The sequence below is a fragment of the Brassica oleracea genome, chromosome C3, assembly GCF_000695525.1.
Source record: "Brassica oleracea var. oleracea cultivar TO1000 chromosome C3, BOL, whole genome shotgun sequence".
Lineage (NCBI taxonomy): Eukaryota > Viridiplantae > Streptophyta > Magnoliopsida > Brassicales > Brassicaceae > Brassica > Brassica oleracea.
In genome coordinates, this window is record NC_027750.1 from 12,567,127 (window position 1) to 12,582,884 (window position 15,758).

The 15,758-nt window shown below is 36.5% G+C and overlaps 4 protein-coding genes across 7 annotated transcripts in view; all 4 read right to left on the reverse strand.

The window, feature by feature from the left end:
* LOC106331317 (protein LURP-one-related 8-like) overlaps positions 1 to 3,658 on the reverse strand; it is an 11,550-nt gene extending 7,892 nt beyond the window's left edge. Inside the window, exon 1 of one of the 2 annotated variants that reach the window (XM_013769640.1) lies at positions 3,547 to 3,658. The gene's annotated coding sequence lies outside the window, so the exon portion shown is untranslated. The remainder of the gene's footprint in view (positions 1 to 3,546) is intronic. The other variant, XM_013769639.1, reaches the window with a different exon arrangement.
* Positions 2,659 to 3,610, reverse strand: LOC106331318 (protein LURP-one-related 8-like). Its single transcript, XM_013769641.1, has 2 exons — positions 3,284 to 3,610; positions 2,659 to 3,175 (listed from the first exon to the last, which is right to left on the reverse strand). The coding sequence occupies exons 1-2, from the start codon at positions 3,518 to 3,520 to the stop codon at positions 2,825 to 2,827; spliced, it is 588 nt and encodes a 195-aa protein (XP_013625095.1). The 5' UTR covers positions 3,521 to 3,610; the 3' UTR covers positions 2,659 to 2,824.
* A 3,750-nt stretch (positions 3,659 to 7,408) lies between the features above and the next one.
* On the reverse strand, positions 7,409 to 11,743 carry LOC106331305 (probable galacturonosyltransferase 7). 3 transcript variants are annotated; one of them, XM_013769625.1, is made up of 10 exons: positions 11,371 to 11,743; positions 11,271 to 11,299; positions 11,152 to 11,190; positions 11,014 to 11,073; positions 10,042 to 10,108; positions 9,897 to 9,943; positions 9,522 to 9,823; positions 8,797 to 9,148; positions 8,166 to 8,696; positions 7,802 to 8,080 (listed from the first exon to the last, which is right to left on the reverse strand). In XM_013769625.1, the coding sequence occupies exons 1-10, from the start codon at positions 11,519 to 11,521 to the stop codon at positions 7,802 to 7,804; spliced, it is 1,857 nt and encodes a 618-aa protein (XP_013625079.1). In that variant the 5' UTR covers positions 11,522 to 11,743. The 3 variants fall into 3 exon arrangements, with proteins under 3 accessions (XP_013625076.1, XP_013625079.1, XP_013625077.1); XM_013769623.1 differs by having other exon boundaries at positions 7,802 to 8,083; XM_013769622.1 differs by having other exon boundaries at positions 7,409 to 8,080; positions 11,014 to 11,190.
* Positions 11,744 to 13,638: 1,895 nt separating this feature from the next.
* On the reverse strand, positions 13,639 to 14,941 carry LOC106331309 (F-box/kelch-repeat protein At5g51250-like). The gene has a single exon (XM_013769630.1). The coding sequence runs from the start codon at positions 14,845 to 14,847 to the stop codon at positions 13,639 to 13,641; it is 1,209 nt and encodes a 402-aa protein (XP_013625084.1). The 5' UTR covers positions 14,848 to 14,941.
* Positions 14,942 to 15,758: the final 817 nt, after the last annotated feature.

The window sequence follows — 15,758 nt, forward strand, 5'->3', positions numbered from 1 at the left end:
CCAAAAAAAACAGGATCCATTCGGTATTTATGTCGGGTTCGGATCGGTTCAGATTCATTTTTATCGGATCGGGTTTGGATTTTCGGGTTCGGTTTATTTGCCCAGCCCTAAGACAACGTGGTAGAATGACTAATAATTTGAATAAATTAGGTGATGACCATTTAGTAGGCCCGAGACAGATCGGATATCCGGACAATTTTAAGGTATCCGGATCCGGATCGTTATCCGGCGGATCCATATTTTTATTATCCTTATCCGGATCCGTGGTTCTCGGATATCCGGGTGTCGGATATCCTTCTAAAAATTGTAATATCCGCGGATATCCGGATCCGGATTTGGATCCTTAAAATAAATAAAATAATAATAATAATATATATAAAATATTAAAAATAATTTAAACATAAAAAATATATAATGTTTTTAATTATTTCTATGTATAATATTACAAAATTTACATAAAATTTACATATACTATTATAAAAATGAAAATGTATTAAATAAAGTTAGATTTTATATATAGATATTACTATTTTTGAAATAGTTATTAATAAAATTTACGAATCCGGATATCCGGACTAAAAAATCAAGATATCCAGATCCGGATCCGGCTTTAACGGATCCAACATTTTATTATCCGGATCCGGATTCGGCCCCTCCGGATATCCGGATTTTCGAATCGGATCCGGATCGAATCTCGGATCGAATCCGGATCTCGGATAAAAGTCTCAGGCCTACCATTTAGTATACAACTTTAATGAAAAAGACCATTTAGTTGAACAATATAAATGCATATCTATCATCATCATCATCCTCAGCCTTAACCTATCTTTCTCTCTTTTTCTTTCCCATGCATTCGGAAACACGTAAATCCTCTCATAATATATATATATATATATATATATATATATATATTATTTGGGCTTGTATCTCCTCACTAAATTTGATTCAGTCTCAAAATCGTATGAAGTAAAGATATATGCAAGTATTTATATCAACCAAAATGACATTCCATGATTCAAACTGTGTTTTTTTGGTGGTATAATAGCAGTGTAAATCACTTATTCACTTAGTGAGTAATTTAACTTCGTTATTAAAAATGATTTCAACTCAAAATGATATCATTCTTTTTTTTTGTGAGCTGCCTGTATATTAAAACCAAGTTCTGACCGGAACAGAAGTTATTCCAAAGAACAATTTCAACCGACCATGTCTGGTTTACATGGGAAAATAAAACGCTCAAACATATATAATGATAGTATTATTCATTTCAAAGCTTTGTTATTCACCGAGAAAACTAACAATTTGTACTATTTTTTTATGGCTCCATTTACTAGTGTTGCACATTATCTTGAAATTATATATGTGATTAAGTGAATGCTTAGTAGGAAAATTATATAATTAGTTTTGCATCACGAAGATAATGATTTTTATCACTTTCTCAACTGTGTAAAGTGTAAACCGCTGCACTGAGAAATAGATAAAAATTCTCATCACTTTCTATTAAGTCAAAAGCAAGAAAAAAAACTGACACATGACACAATGGGAAAATAACAGGAGGAAAAGAATGGCACACCTCTATGCCAAAAATCATATACAACATCAAAGTTCCTTCACATACTCTTTTATATTAATCAAAGCTGATTTTAAATCATCTTGACTCACGTCTCTTAGAAATCAATTTGCTATCAATTTTAAAACCCGCTTCTGCCTGCTCTCTTCCCTTCAGCATTTCTCACTGCAATGCATTCGAGTTTATGTACCCCCCAAAAATGAGATGTCTGCTCAACCACCAACTCTAATTCTTTTCTTTGCGTCCGTGACCTGCTTCTAAAGCATTGGCCTCGTGTAGATTTTTTACTTTCTCATCAAGGGTTCACGTTACAGTCTCTCAAGAACCGATCTTCTCGATTCAGATGGTTTCTCCAATAGCTGAAATGTGGTGCTTTCATAAACCAGAAGCTTCTGGACTGTAGCAGAAGCTGAAGAACACCATGAACCCTAGAATGATTAATCATCTCTTTTCTCTCAAGTCCTATTTCTCTACTCAGACACATATTTCATTGTCGGATATTGTTTACTCTCTATTTCTCACATGTGCAACTGCAAAGTGCTTATTTTTTTTTTGCTAAAAAACTGCAAAGTGCTTATTACCCTCCTCGTTGAAGTGTCTTTACATGTTGTATACGGATTCATCTCTTATAAGTTGCCTATGGATTCTCATAACAGAGGTCCAAGTCTTCATGTCTGTTCCTAGATAGTTTAAATTTGTTAGCAGTTAACTTAATTATAAATCATTACTTTAAGTACATAACCGTAATTATATATATAACAAAACCAGTGTAGAAACTTATCACGTGCATAAAACGTTTGTCATAAAGAAGTAGCAACTTATCTCTCTGTTTTTTTCTTGATAACTCAACAATCAAACTCATGATCATCAGTCATCACTTTTGTCACGTGCAAAAAAATACAAGTTATCATGCAGTGTTCAAAATGTTCTTATATAGCAACGGTTTATGTTGATTTAGTCTCACCGATTTGGTCGGTTGAACCGTTCTAAATAGCTTTATGATTTGTTAGAAAAGAGAACTTTCATAACCAACAGTTGTTAAATATACTTATCAGCCTCAACCACGCCTCCTTTTTGTGAACCATCCATACAAAATACACCGTTAATCGACTTCATTTATGTATAGTATCAAGGCTAAAATCAAAAACTGAAAACAAAAGCTGTTTCTGTTCATGTGTAACATATATAAGAACACACATGCATAAACTACATAACAAAAAGGGAACTAATATATACTTAAAAAAGCTTGAAAAATCAATAAGATCTAAACATTTGGTCCAGAATGATGGTCAATGCCATGGCCACGCGAGGCTCCATATCCGATTCAACTATAAGTTTAAACACATCTTTGCCAAAGGAACCTCCTCCAACCATTGCATCTTTCCTCTTGATCTCTGCCGTTTTCTTCTTGTTCCTCACGTCTACTATTTTGCAGCTTTTCTGACCATATGATCCCTCAACCTCGTATAGTATTGTCTTCTTCGCGCTAACCCACGCCAAGCTCCTCTTGTTTGTTAGTATGCTAACGTTTTTCTTTGCTGTAAATATTGGGTCTCTTTGTGTTTCTCCATCATATACCGCCCAGCAATCTCCCAAGCTCAACTTCTGATCGAATAAAAGAAGAAAAGAAATTCAAGATTAGTTTCATTATAAGGATTCAACACTAACGATAAATTGGCCTAGTGGCTAAAACACTTGGATTATAAAAAGTACCTTGCGGCGGATGGAGAGGAGAGGTAATCCTGAAGCGTCCATAAGGACGATGTTGTCTTTAGGAGAGTTCATGTAGTTGTCAACCCTAAAGACAAGGTTTCCATTAGAGTTGTAAACCGTGAATCCATCGCAGTTGAAGAGAAGAGACTTCCTCCACACCGTTAAAACCACGGCTGCTTTACTATCACACAAGCTTTCCTCGTAAGTGTTTGGGAACTTTGGGTGAACTTTTGTCATTTTCTTTCTTGATTCTTTGTGTTTATGTCTTTTCTTTGTGTGTGTTTGATGATTGTTGTTGGAGAAGATGAGTTGATATTTGTTTGATGAAGGCGGTTGCGTGTTTATATATACAAATGTAGAAAGTGAGAATGTGGTGCTCAAATGAAAAGAATGGTCTCATCTTCTTGTATTCCACTAGAGGTATCGTTTTCAGTCTATTACTATAAGATATTTAGTCTTTTTAATTTATGTCATTAATCTAATTTATTCCTTTATATAATCCAATATTATAGTACCGGTGTTAAATATTCACCAAAACTCCAACCAAATATTATATAGGAACATGTATTTTTATTCCTGATCTGATCAATACTGGCCCTACAAAGTAGCTTGTAGTCTCATGTTTAATACAAATCTAATGCCAAGAGTTAGGAGAAAAACACACACTAATCCTAGATCTAATAGTCGAGATTATAGAAGAAATTTTTACAGGAGTATCAAACTACGAATCGAATTTACAGGAAAATATCACACACAAACCCTAGATCAAATATATAATTGTTTTCTTAACTCTCTTTTATGTTTTATATTCTCTCTACAATATATTGTTGTGTTTTTAGACTAAAAATAATAGTTGACAAAAAAAAAGACTTTACTTACATTTTTCTATTATAAATACAGAATATTATCGTCACTTGTACAGAAAGAAAAAAGAATCTACAGCAACGAAAACCTACCGGCCATAATCTATTGTCTTTCCATTCAAGTGCATCTTTTTATAATGGAAAAGGATAGTTTATATACGAAATGTTCTTCAGTTTCTTATATATTTCTGCCGAATTATCACTTTATTCTCCAAAACTGAACCTAAAGTAACATATGATATAACCTAGTAGTCTATATGATAAACTGATAATCAATATATATGTATTCTTGATCCAAAACCAAATATAGTTAATTATTGACTCTTTAAGACCAATTCTGTATTAGATATCAGATAACGTATTTTTATAAAATAAAGCTTTTGAGTTATTACTATGAACATTTTGAGCCTAGGGAAACCATAATCTAGTGGAGCTGTGGGGGATAAGAATTGGTGGAAAGCAAACTTCAGATATTATACAATAAAAACCAATTCAAAGTTTCAAACATGGTCATGAAATAAAATGAGTTAAGACTATGATATGATGAAAGGGGGACCACATCCACCATATCATCATTCATCATTGTAAATAATTAAGCTTAAGAACAAAGTATGTGGCTGAGAAGCGTTTAGCGGTGGGAAGAGAAAAGAAAAACCATTCCCAACAAAATTCCACTAATTTTTTGATTAAAACTCTGATATCATTAAAATATCCTTTGTGATATTTTTCCACGTCCGTAGGTAGTAATGAATGTTCCACTTACGTTGACCTCTCTTATTTATATTCCTTTCGTTATCTATCGTTTGTTTATAAGAAAAAAGATTGTGGTTTCTGCGGCATATATACACAAAAAGTGATTATGACCTTTGAGAGGTAAGACGCGTCCCACTTTCACCAAAAAAAACAATGGATTGAAAGTACGTGCTGCATTTTGAAGAATATGTTCTCTTTAGTGCACTGCAGATGTAGTACAGCCTAATTGTTCTTCCTACCAAATCTGATTCCTCACTATGTATAGTCTCTATACCAAATTATTATTCCATAATCTTAGCTTGAGTGTGTGTTTTGTATGTTCATTTTGCATTCTACCTCGTACGTCATCATTAAATGGGTATTATGTGAATGAAGCTTTTTAAAGTAAAACCTTAAATAAATTATAGGTTTCAATGGATGAATCCATTTACATACATATGCGAATTTATCGTGAGTGTTTATCACCAATGAAATTCGTGTCTTTGATTATTCTAAACCAGTTCACCAAAAATGAAACATTTCCATAAGCAAGGTTCGAGAATAACGTTCTGACTGTCTCCGTCAGTGGAACTCCACGTCCGCTCACGCAATCGATAGAGTGGAGACAGGCCCGGCCCCGAAAAACTTTTTTAAAAGTTTGGAAGCACAAAAAGAAATAAAGACTGTCAAGTGGTCTTGAATCAGTTACCTTCAAATGGAACATTAGCTCCTTTAACCATATTAGGTAGTGTGATAAATTTTTAAATGGCCGAAATATATATCTAATTTATTTGCCGGAAGCAGATGCTTCTACCGCTTCTGCCCATGGCCGCTACTGGGTGGAGACAATCAGTATATTAGATTTGTTTTTTTGGAGGTTCTAAAATCTAAATAGTAAACTTATCCTATAGCCACCAAAAGATTTTTTATGTGATTTAATTTGCTTTCACTCGTATGATAGTCAGAATCAATTTCTGAAAAATCACTTATTCTTCTACAATATTTCAGTTCAAGTATGCTTAATCATAAATTATTTTTGGGAAAATTATCAGAAAATAAATGCAATTTAGTGACATATTAGGTAAATCAGTTTTAAGAATCTTTCAATATATATTAACCACATATCACTATGCCAAAATGTTACAAAATTCTTTAGGCAAACGCTGCATCCAAACCCACTTATGTTTATCACATACGTGAATGACTTGTGCCTGGAGGTAGGCCAACCAAGATCGAATATAATCCGGTTTCCCACAAAATTCATTTCAGTAGAGCGTATGATATTGTTAGAAAGTATTTTTCAAAAAAGCCAAATAAAATTAGAGTTTTTGTTTTGTTTTGTGAGATTGACGTTGTGTGACTTTGTAATCAATTGAATGGCCATTTAACTAGGTGAATGGCCATTTAACTAGGTGAATGGCCATTTAATAAAAAAAGTATAGACGTGTTCGAATGACTATTAATCTGTATAAATTAGGTGATGACTGATGACCATTTTAGTGGACGACTTTGAACACCATTCAGGTAAACATAAATACATAATTACATGGGGTCTTCACGGGAGCTTCGACACCATACCTCACCAACATCTCTGAAGCACACAGTCATGTATCATCAGCTTTAATGGCAGAAGCCATTGCTGTCCATCGAGCGGTTTCTCTAGCCGTTTATTCAAACGTCCGATCTTTGGCGGTTTTATCTGATTCCTTATCTCTGATCAAGGTCTTGAAGAAGGGATGGTATCAACCTGAACTGTTCGGTATCATGGTTGATATCTATCACTTTATGTCTTTCTTTGATGTTATCACCTTTGATTTTATTTTTCGAAACTTCAACTCTGAGGCTGATTCTGTGGCAAAATCAATGCTCTCTTTGTCTGTAACTCACTTCACTATTGGAGTGTAGAACCCCTTTAAGTAATGCAATGCTTTGTTTGATCAAAAAAAAAATGCATAATTACATAAATATCAAAAAAAAAATGCATAATTACATAAATGCGTATCTATCATCATCAACCCATCTTTCTTTTTTTTCCCATGCATTCGGAAATACGTGCATATGCATATAATATTGGCTTGTATATCTTCATTAAAACTGAACTGATTCAATCACAATATCCTATGAATAAATAATATATGCCATAGTTTAAATTGACCAAAAGGGTACATGACATGATTCAAAAACTGTTTATGCGATTCAACAGCAGTGTAAATCACATCTTCACTTACCTAGTAATTTAAGCTCTTCGTCTTCAAAATGATTTCAAACTCAAATGATATTATTATTCAAACTTATATATATAATGATATTATTCATTTTAAAGCTGTCGTTCAAGGAAGAAACTAACAATTTGCACTATTTTTTGAAGACTCCATAAACTTTAGTAGTGTTGCATATTATCTCGAAATTATATATGTGATTTAGTGAATGCTTAGTAGGAAAATAATATAATTAGTTATGCTTAACGAAGATAATGATCTTTATCAGTTTCTGATCTGTGTCAAATGTTAAACTGGTGCACTGAGAAATAGATAAAAATTCTCATCACTTTCTATCAAGTCAAACGCAACAAAAGTAAAAACTGACACATGAACAATGGGAAAATATAACACGAGGAAAAGAATTGGCACACACCTCTGCCAAAAATCATATACAACATCAAAGTTTTCTTCACATACTCTTTTTTTTTAATCAAAGCTGATTTTAAATCATCTTGATTAAGTCTCTTAAAAATCAATTTGCTATCAATTTTAAAACCCACTTCTGCTTGCACTCTTCCCTTCAGCATTTCTCACTGCAATGCATTCGGGTTTATTTACCCCCACCAAAAATGAGATGTCTGCTTAACCACCAACTCTAAATCTTTTCTTTGCGTCTGCCTGCTTCTAAAGCATTGGCCCTGTAGCCTTTTTACTTACTCTCATCAAGGGTTCACGTTACAGTCACTCAAGAATCGATCTCCCCGATTCAGATGCTTTCTCCAATAGGTTTTGTACTGTGGGATTCCCAGCTCTAGCCACGGCTTCATGTTCCCATTGTAGTGCAGAGTGGCTGCGTTTTTTATCGTTTGGGTATTGATGTAGTAGTCATAACCAAGCCCTGATAGAGCCCATTTGTCGTCAAGAGCATAAACTTTGTCTTGAAACGTGAGCAAACTTGCTTGCAATGCAATTGCTTCTCTCGACTCACCTCCACCACTCATCTGCTGCGCATAGAATAGAAAGCCATCGCTCAGAAACATACAAAATCACCTAGCAAGATCTATTCTAGGTTTTTCAGAAACTGACCTGTTTGTAAAATTTCTGGTATGTTTCTGAAACTCCCAGTTCCCTCCATCTAGCAAGATCAATGACATTCAATCCAGACATCCAGAGACAAGCGTTAGCATCAAAACTCCCTCCCTTGAGACTCTTTAGCTGACCCAATCTCACAGAGCACTCTTTCACTGCACCATTCACTTTTCCTTCCATATCAAGCTCCCAAAGAGGAGACAAGTCTCGCTGGACTACAACGTCATGATCCAGAATCACAACTTTTTTCAACTTGTGAAATATCTTTGGGAAGAGGTAGTGAGATTGAGAGAACAGGGATAAGTAATGTGTTCGTTTCCCTTGTGATGCCAAATTGTCGCCGCTGAGGAAGGAGACACGGAACTCCGCAGGCAAAGAGAGCTTCACATCAGAATTGTCCAGCTCGAGCTTTTCAATGTTCAATACTTGAATAGCTGCTTGTTTGCAGGGATTCCTGATAAACCATTGTTTCATCGCAAAGTAATTCTGCTCGTTTGTCAATACATGGAAAACAAAGTTTTTACTTTCCTGAAACATCAACAACCAACCAAGAGTTAGATATAAAGGTTCTATGACTGCATCAAAAAATAGAAACACAAAGTAAAGGAAACTGGATTTAATACATTACCCTTGCGTGTAAAACAGTTGAGTTGATAACAACGGAAGATGCAAGTATATTGTCGGAGATGACAACAAAGTGAAGCAATGAGGGATCTGAAAATTTCTCACTATCCTCAGTATCAACTGAACCTGACTTGAAATACTCCACAGTTAGTCTCATTGACAAGCAATGAAGACTCTTGGGCATTGTATGTACTGCAAGCTGGTAGAGGAACACGCTCTGTTTCATGTGGAAACTAGCTTCATCCTCGGTCATGTCCAGGATCTGTCTCAGTTTCTTGTCAACATTGTTACAGTCGACTGGAAAAGACTTTGCCTTTGAAATTACAGCTTCCATCTTCTCAAAATTTTTATCAACCCTGGCAGATCAGTGGAATGATGAATAAGTCGATTATAGGAAATAAACAGATGATTCTATACAGAAAACCTTCACCCCAAAGAGAACAAACAGCATCCTCTCCTATCATCTAGTGGATTAGTTTATTGATTCTTACTTCTTAGGCTGGTTTAAGATATTTGCACAGACAAGGCTTTAAAATAAGAGTATTTTTGGGTGTGTGATGCACATTGAAAAAATGAAGAGAGAAAATTATGACTGGGAGAGTTTAAACCACTAGAAAACAGGACGCCCAGACAGGAACTAACTAGGAGAGTTTAATTTGACTAAATCCGACTCTACGGGACTAACTATCCGTACAAACATGCTTAAATCTTAACTGGTAAAGAACTTACTGTGGTGGAAGATCAGCATCTGCTGAACTTACAATAAGAATACGCTCAAACTCTTGGATATTCTGTTTCATATCTCGAGTCAACTTGCTTTGAGAAGGCATTTTAGCAATACTTGGATAGTATGCCCTAGCCACAAATAGGAGGTCCTTCATGTGCTTCACCTTGGCATCTTTCATGGGCTCCTTATTTTCCTCCCTCCAGAGGCAGTAGCTCCCATATTCCACTTGACAAGTTCTCTGAGTTTCAACAGCATTTACCATTGCCCCCTGACCACCTTTGTGCGATACTTCGGTTATTGTTTTCTGTTCACAGAATACACCAGAATAAGGACGATTTGTGAGAGACACAAAAGACTATTACAGAAACCATTTGTACATTTGCAGGGCTCGGTTGGGCAACAACAGCTGGGGACACTGGTAATCCTGCAGATTAATTGAGGACAAGGCGTAAAGTTGCGGATCAAAATCAAAATAAAATACTGGGAGAGGAATTTCAAGAAAGTGGAACTTGTAAAGTAAACCTCTGTTTTTAGAATCACTGATGCTTGTCCTATTCATATCTCTGGAACCAGCGTTAATGTCGGTTTTCTAGCATGTCAAACAAGAAAAAAGCGTTAGTATAAAAACTGTTACAAGCGCATCTCAACCAAAGAATCAATTCTTCACCTTGCCCAACACACGTTGAGATATATAAAGCAACATAATTCATGAATGTATTTCAGCTTTCCAGTCGCATGAGAAAACCACTCATTCATCTAATTTTGTATCCCTTTAAGCAACATCACACAAAAGAATGCAAGATACAACAAGTGACTGACTAACTACAGCCTCTTCTGCTCTAGTTTATTTGCTGGGCCAAAAAAAAAAGTTTTTAAGATTCACTATTTAACTAGTGGCATCTTGCATAAGGTTCCATAAGTCAAACAGAGAGTTTACTTTTTTCTTTTTAATATTAGCATTCTTCAATACCAAGATGGGAAACATTAATGCCAAGAACCACGACTGAATACATTCTTTTTTCAATGGTGAAAAATTCAACATACATAAACCAGATCTGAACTGAACTGAGTGTGTCAAAACTTGAGAGCAGAGGGTAAGACGAAGAAGGGTTCCAACCATTATGGAGATCTAATTCTCCAGGTATAGGAAAAGATGTAAGCTTTTATAAAAAGAAAAGAACTAATCTAATGCTACAACACAGAAATCGAACAAGTCAAATGCCTTCACTCTACACTGAAAGAATGACAAGATTGGAAACATTAACGCCAAGAACTATGACTGAACTCATTCTTCAACGTTGGAAAATCGAACATATACAGACCAGATCTGAACTGAACTGAGTGTGAGCAGTAGGTAAGACAATGAAGGGTTCCAACCATTATAAAGATCTAATCTTTTTTTTTTGTTAAAAGTTAAAACAACAACAACTAACCTATACTATAACACATAAATGGAAACAAGTCGATGCCTTTGAAACAAGTGGAAGGACTAACCTTGGGAAGCACTGGATTGATTTTCTGGAGAACCTGATCCACTCTGTTAGATAGATCTCTCTGTAAAATCGAGGAAGGGAGATCGAGAACCAGCATACGAATTAAATCGAAATAAATGAAACGAAAGTTTAACAGTACCTGTGAATGGTTAGTAGCATTGGTTCTGCTTCTCTCGAACTGATTTTTCAAAGAAAGAGCGTCAGAACATTTACTAAACCACATAAAGAAACCAATTAAAGAAACGTAATAATGCTTACAGGAGAAGAAGGCTGGACAGTGACGATTCCTGGAGAAAGATAAAGTGGAGATGAGAATAGATCTGAAAGAGAGATCGAAGCGTGAAGGACAAGAAAGTACCTGGAGAGTGAAAGCTGTTGTGAAGGCCGAGCAAGAAAGCAAGAGGAACCAGCATTGAGAGGATAACGAGAACCAACACTCCAATCACCAGAACTTTCCACCGGCGTTTTCCTCCTCCTCCACCACCACCACCGACTCCTCCGCCTTTCATATTTCCGATTTAGATTGAATCAGTGCCTTTCGCATTGGATCTCAACAACGCCGGCGACGATGTTTCTCGCCACGAGTACACTCACTCAATCCACACTCTCTTTACTCGATGCCAATGTCTCTCTCCCCCCTCGCTTCACACACACACACACACTCACTCTCTCTAGCTTTCTCGCTCTTACTAGGTGCTGCACTAGTTAGCCCGATCGCATCGTCCCTTTACTTTTTTGCTAATTCGGAAGAGAGATGAGATACACACTCTATTTCGCACGTGTGTTTCTTTTTCCGCCGTTCGATTGATTATTCAGCCCACTTGCAAGATCTGTCTCCTGATCATAACACGTGTCTTTCTTCACACGGTGGTTACTTATTTTAATTTTTTTTTTTTAATTTTTTTATAGTCTCCCCGACAAAACCAATACTCCCGGATGCCTAGCTTTATTCGTCACCGTCAACGCCATTGACGCAGATGCACTTGGTGACGGTGGAGATGAGCTGAGACGATCAAATTACCGAAAGATCGAAGCTTTTATCCAATTATTACTGTCAAAATGCGTTTGTTTAAGCTTCTGGTATGTACGTTTTTTTACATTGGTCGTGTAATGTTTATTTCCTTCTGTTTCATGTGATGCAGTGACTGTTCGAGCATGTTATTAGTCGCGACGAAAGCTTTGGCCTTTGCGCATAACAAGGCTGTTCATTTGACAACAAGGGAAGTGCATTTCTTAAGCTCCATTCTAGCTAGTGTCTCCTCCCCTCGTGTCTCTTGAGTGACTTGCCTGAAAGTTGGGCTCTTGACACTGACACGCCATCCTCTCTTCTCTTTGGTAACTCTCTCCCTTCTTGTTTGTTCCATAATGGCTTTGGTGATTAGAAGAAGCAACATCGTTGGTCTGACAATCTCCTTATTACTGCAGGTATTGTTGTAGGGGTCTTATGCTTGAGCATTTTGGTTGAGTATTAACTGTGCCTTTATGTTTCTATGCTGACATTCGTGGGCAAAGGTATGACGCTACAGTAAGCACACGGTGCATGCCTTTTCAAAGGACATTACCAGGGAGGATGAGATTGTGGTTGCACTCGCGGGTGTACCTAATCTTGTTCGTGGAAGTTGGCTGAAGCCTTGAGCAGTTGTCATTGATGTAGGACTCATACGTTCCAGTAAATAAAGACTCATACAAGAGCATGACAACCATTATGATACAGAGAACCTTAGGTTAGAGATCAAATGAAAGGACCAAACTGTTTTTTCTTAGGTTTGTTTTGTTGTTTCTGGTTAGACATTGAAGCATGTAGTATGATAAGCGTCTTGTTGGGGATGTATGTTACGAGGAAGCTTTAGGTGTTGCCTCAGCGATCACTCCTGTGCCTGGAGGAGTCGGACCCATGACGATGGCCATGCTACTATGCAATGCTGCCAAGCGGATATCCATCTGATAAATGGTATCTATCTCTGTCATGTCACTAAATTTTGTTTAAACAAGGGGTTGATGACAAATTCACAAATCCCTTTTTAACTTGAATTATCATGTTGTTGCATGCTATGGTCTCTGATATAAGGCTCTTCTATTTATCATATACTCATGAATATCAAGGTCAACATAACCGCACCGAGGAGAGTTTAATGCTTTGTTGTTGTAGTTCCTGGTTTCTAGATACAGTCCAATGTTTTTTTGTTTCATTGACTCTTTACAAGATGGGGAGTCATATAACGCATGTGAAAGACGACGTTAGTTGGCCAATTATACAGAAAATAAACTAATTGTAACTTCTTTATTTTTTGCAAGTTCATTTACCAGCAACAATACCAGTGGAAGTATGGCGCGTTTCATATGCCACTGATTCTTTTTTCTTTCCACTGGAATAAAAATAAAGAAGTTACAATTAGTTTATTTTCTGTATAAAGATGAAATTACTAAAGCATGCATATGTAAGCAATAAAAATAATTAAAGACATAATTGTGCAAATAGTGAAACGGAAGCGGTGGTTGGAATCCTAAAAGAAGCAATATCATGTAAAGAGTACAAGGACCATTTAGAAACTAAACTAAAAATTGTCGATTAGAATTTGAAATAAAAAAAAGTAGCAAAATAAAGTCAAGAAACATTCATTCATCATCAAAGCGTTACAGAAAAAATCTTAACTAACTCAGTTCCCGCAAGGACTGAAAGCACACCATCATACCACTCAAGTTTCCCCCAACAGTCTCCTTTGCCTTTTCTAAGCGCTATCTCGGCACAATATATGGTCTCCATGTGAGACAAAAGAATACAAGATTTTCTACTCCAGAAAACCAGCATCTTTCCACCACCATAAGCCGTTAATTTAACATAAGAACCATAACCAGCAAAACGACCAGGCAACTTAGGTAGTCCTACCAAACCCTTCAAATCTCTCCATCTTGTCTTGTCGGTGTCATACCATCTCAGAGCTCCTTCTTTAGAAACAGAGTAGAGAACATTGTCAATCTCGCAGTAAGATTCCGAATACTTAATTTCACCCACAATTGGATCTATTTCAACCAGCTGGTCCCATTTACCTTGCTTTGAATTGAAAGCAAACACCCAACCAAATATATTAACCGCGTGGAGATTTCCGTTAATATTAAAAATGTGACTGGCTTGGTCCAATACACACCAAGGGATATCCCAAGTTTGCGTATTTGTGTTGAATACCTGGAGCAAGCTCTTCCAGGAACCGTATTGATGGTAGCGTCGTCCTAGTACAAATATATTTCGATCAAGGACAGTGGCAGAAAGTGACTCTAGCTCGACTGGCATGCTGGGAGCCTTACGCCACATGTGAGACTTGCAATCAAGAATCGAGACACTAGAGGTGGGGGTGGTTTTATCTGCTTGGCCAATGTTGTAGATATCAGAACCAACAGCCACAAGATCTGAATAACCAAAACCCAAACCCGCCACCCGAGGAGAATCATCACCGGGCATTGGGACGCTAGCCAAAACATAGCCGCCACTACTCTTACTCTTGGAGGAGAGGGTGTACCACTTATAAGAACCCATCCCGAACCTCAAGCACACATAGAGACAACTCTCCGTGAGGCCCAAGACTGACCTGACCTTGTAAAGCTCAGGTGAAACCACCATAGATCGAAAGCTCTTGGAGACTAGTGACAGAGTCCGATAGTACAATATTGGAACGCGTGCCACGATCATCACTAGCAAATCGTCCGGAAGTACTGACAAAGATGCCAATATCACATCATCGGATGTGTATGGAGTTGGCTTCTTCTTCTTCTTCGCCCTAGTACTCGTAGTCGTTGTCTTCCTCTTCAATACGAAATCGCCCTTGTTCAACCTCTCCATCTCTTCTCCAATTTAGGTTGGCGCCTGGCGGAAGAACAACAAAAATTTGAGTAGTTGTGATAGAGGGAAGCGTAACAAGAAATTGTAATGAAACCGATAGATGGTATACTCTTCTAAGTGCTATAAAGCTCTGGTTGCAATTGCAAATATAATTCAATCATAAAGTGGTTTTTTACAAAGACCTATAAGGTGTCTATATATACTAAGCAACTAAAAGATCCTAATTCTAATATCTAAAATAATCATTATCTCTATAGGATTATGAAAGCATGACTATGATAAAAAGGAAAATAGAAGCTACGCTGCATTAAGGTGAAACATAACTATGAAAACCGTTTGGTTTTATTTCGGTTCAAAGCTGTGTCTGCGTGTGTTACAAGCTTTGGGTATGAGATCTTTCCTATTAAGCTTTATCAAGCCCATAACCTTTCGCTAAAATTAAAAGCCGGATTTTGGGTATAGTATTTCGTTTACTTATTGCAATATCTCTTTCTTTTTTTTTGACAAAAGATGTCGAATAATTGGGATTTTCTACAATCCTATACCATTTTAGACTAAAAGCTTAAAGTTATATACTCTAAAATAGAGTGAAACTGAATTTATTATAACATTATTCATCATTCCATATATTTAGTCATCATTCTATTTTTAATTATACAATAAAATATAATTAGAGTCAAACTTGATTATATTTTGGGGGTGTTTCATTTCTAAAAATCAGTTTTAGAGTGGCATTTCTAAAAATCTGTTTTAGAGTGGCATAACCTTTTAGTTAAATAAAGAGTTTGCGACTAGAAACAAACAGGATAGTATAACGCCCCGATTGTTTATGGCAAATGGGCTATCCCCACCCCTTCACTTGATCCGTGGATCTCATCCCATCCGTTGGTCGATTCGTTAATTTTTCGAGG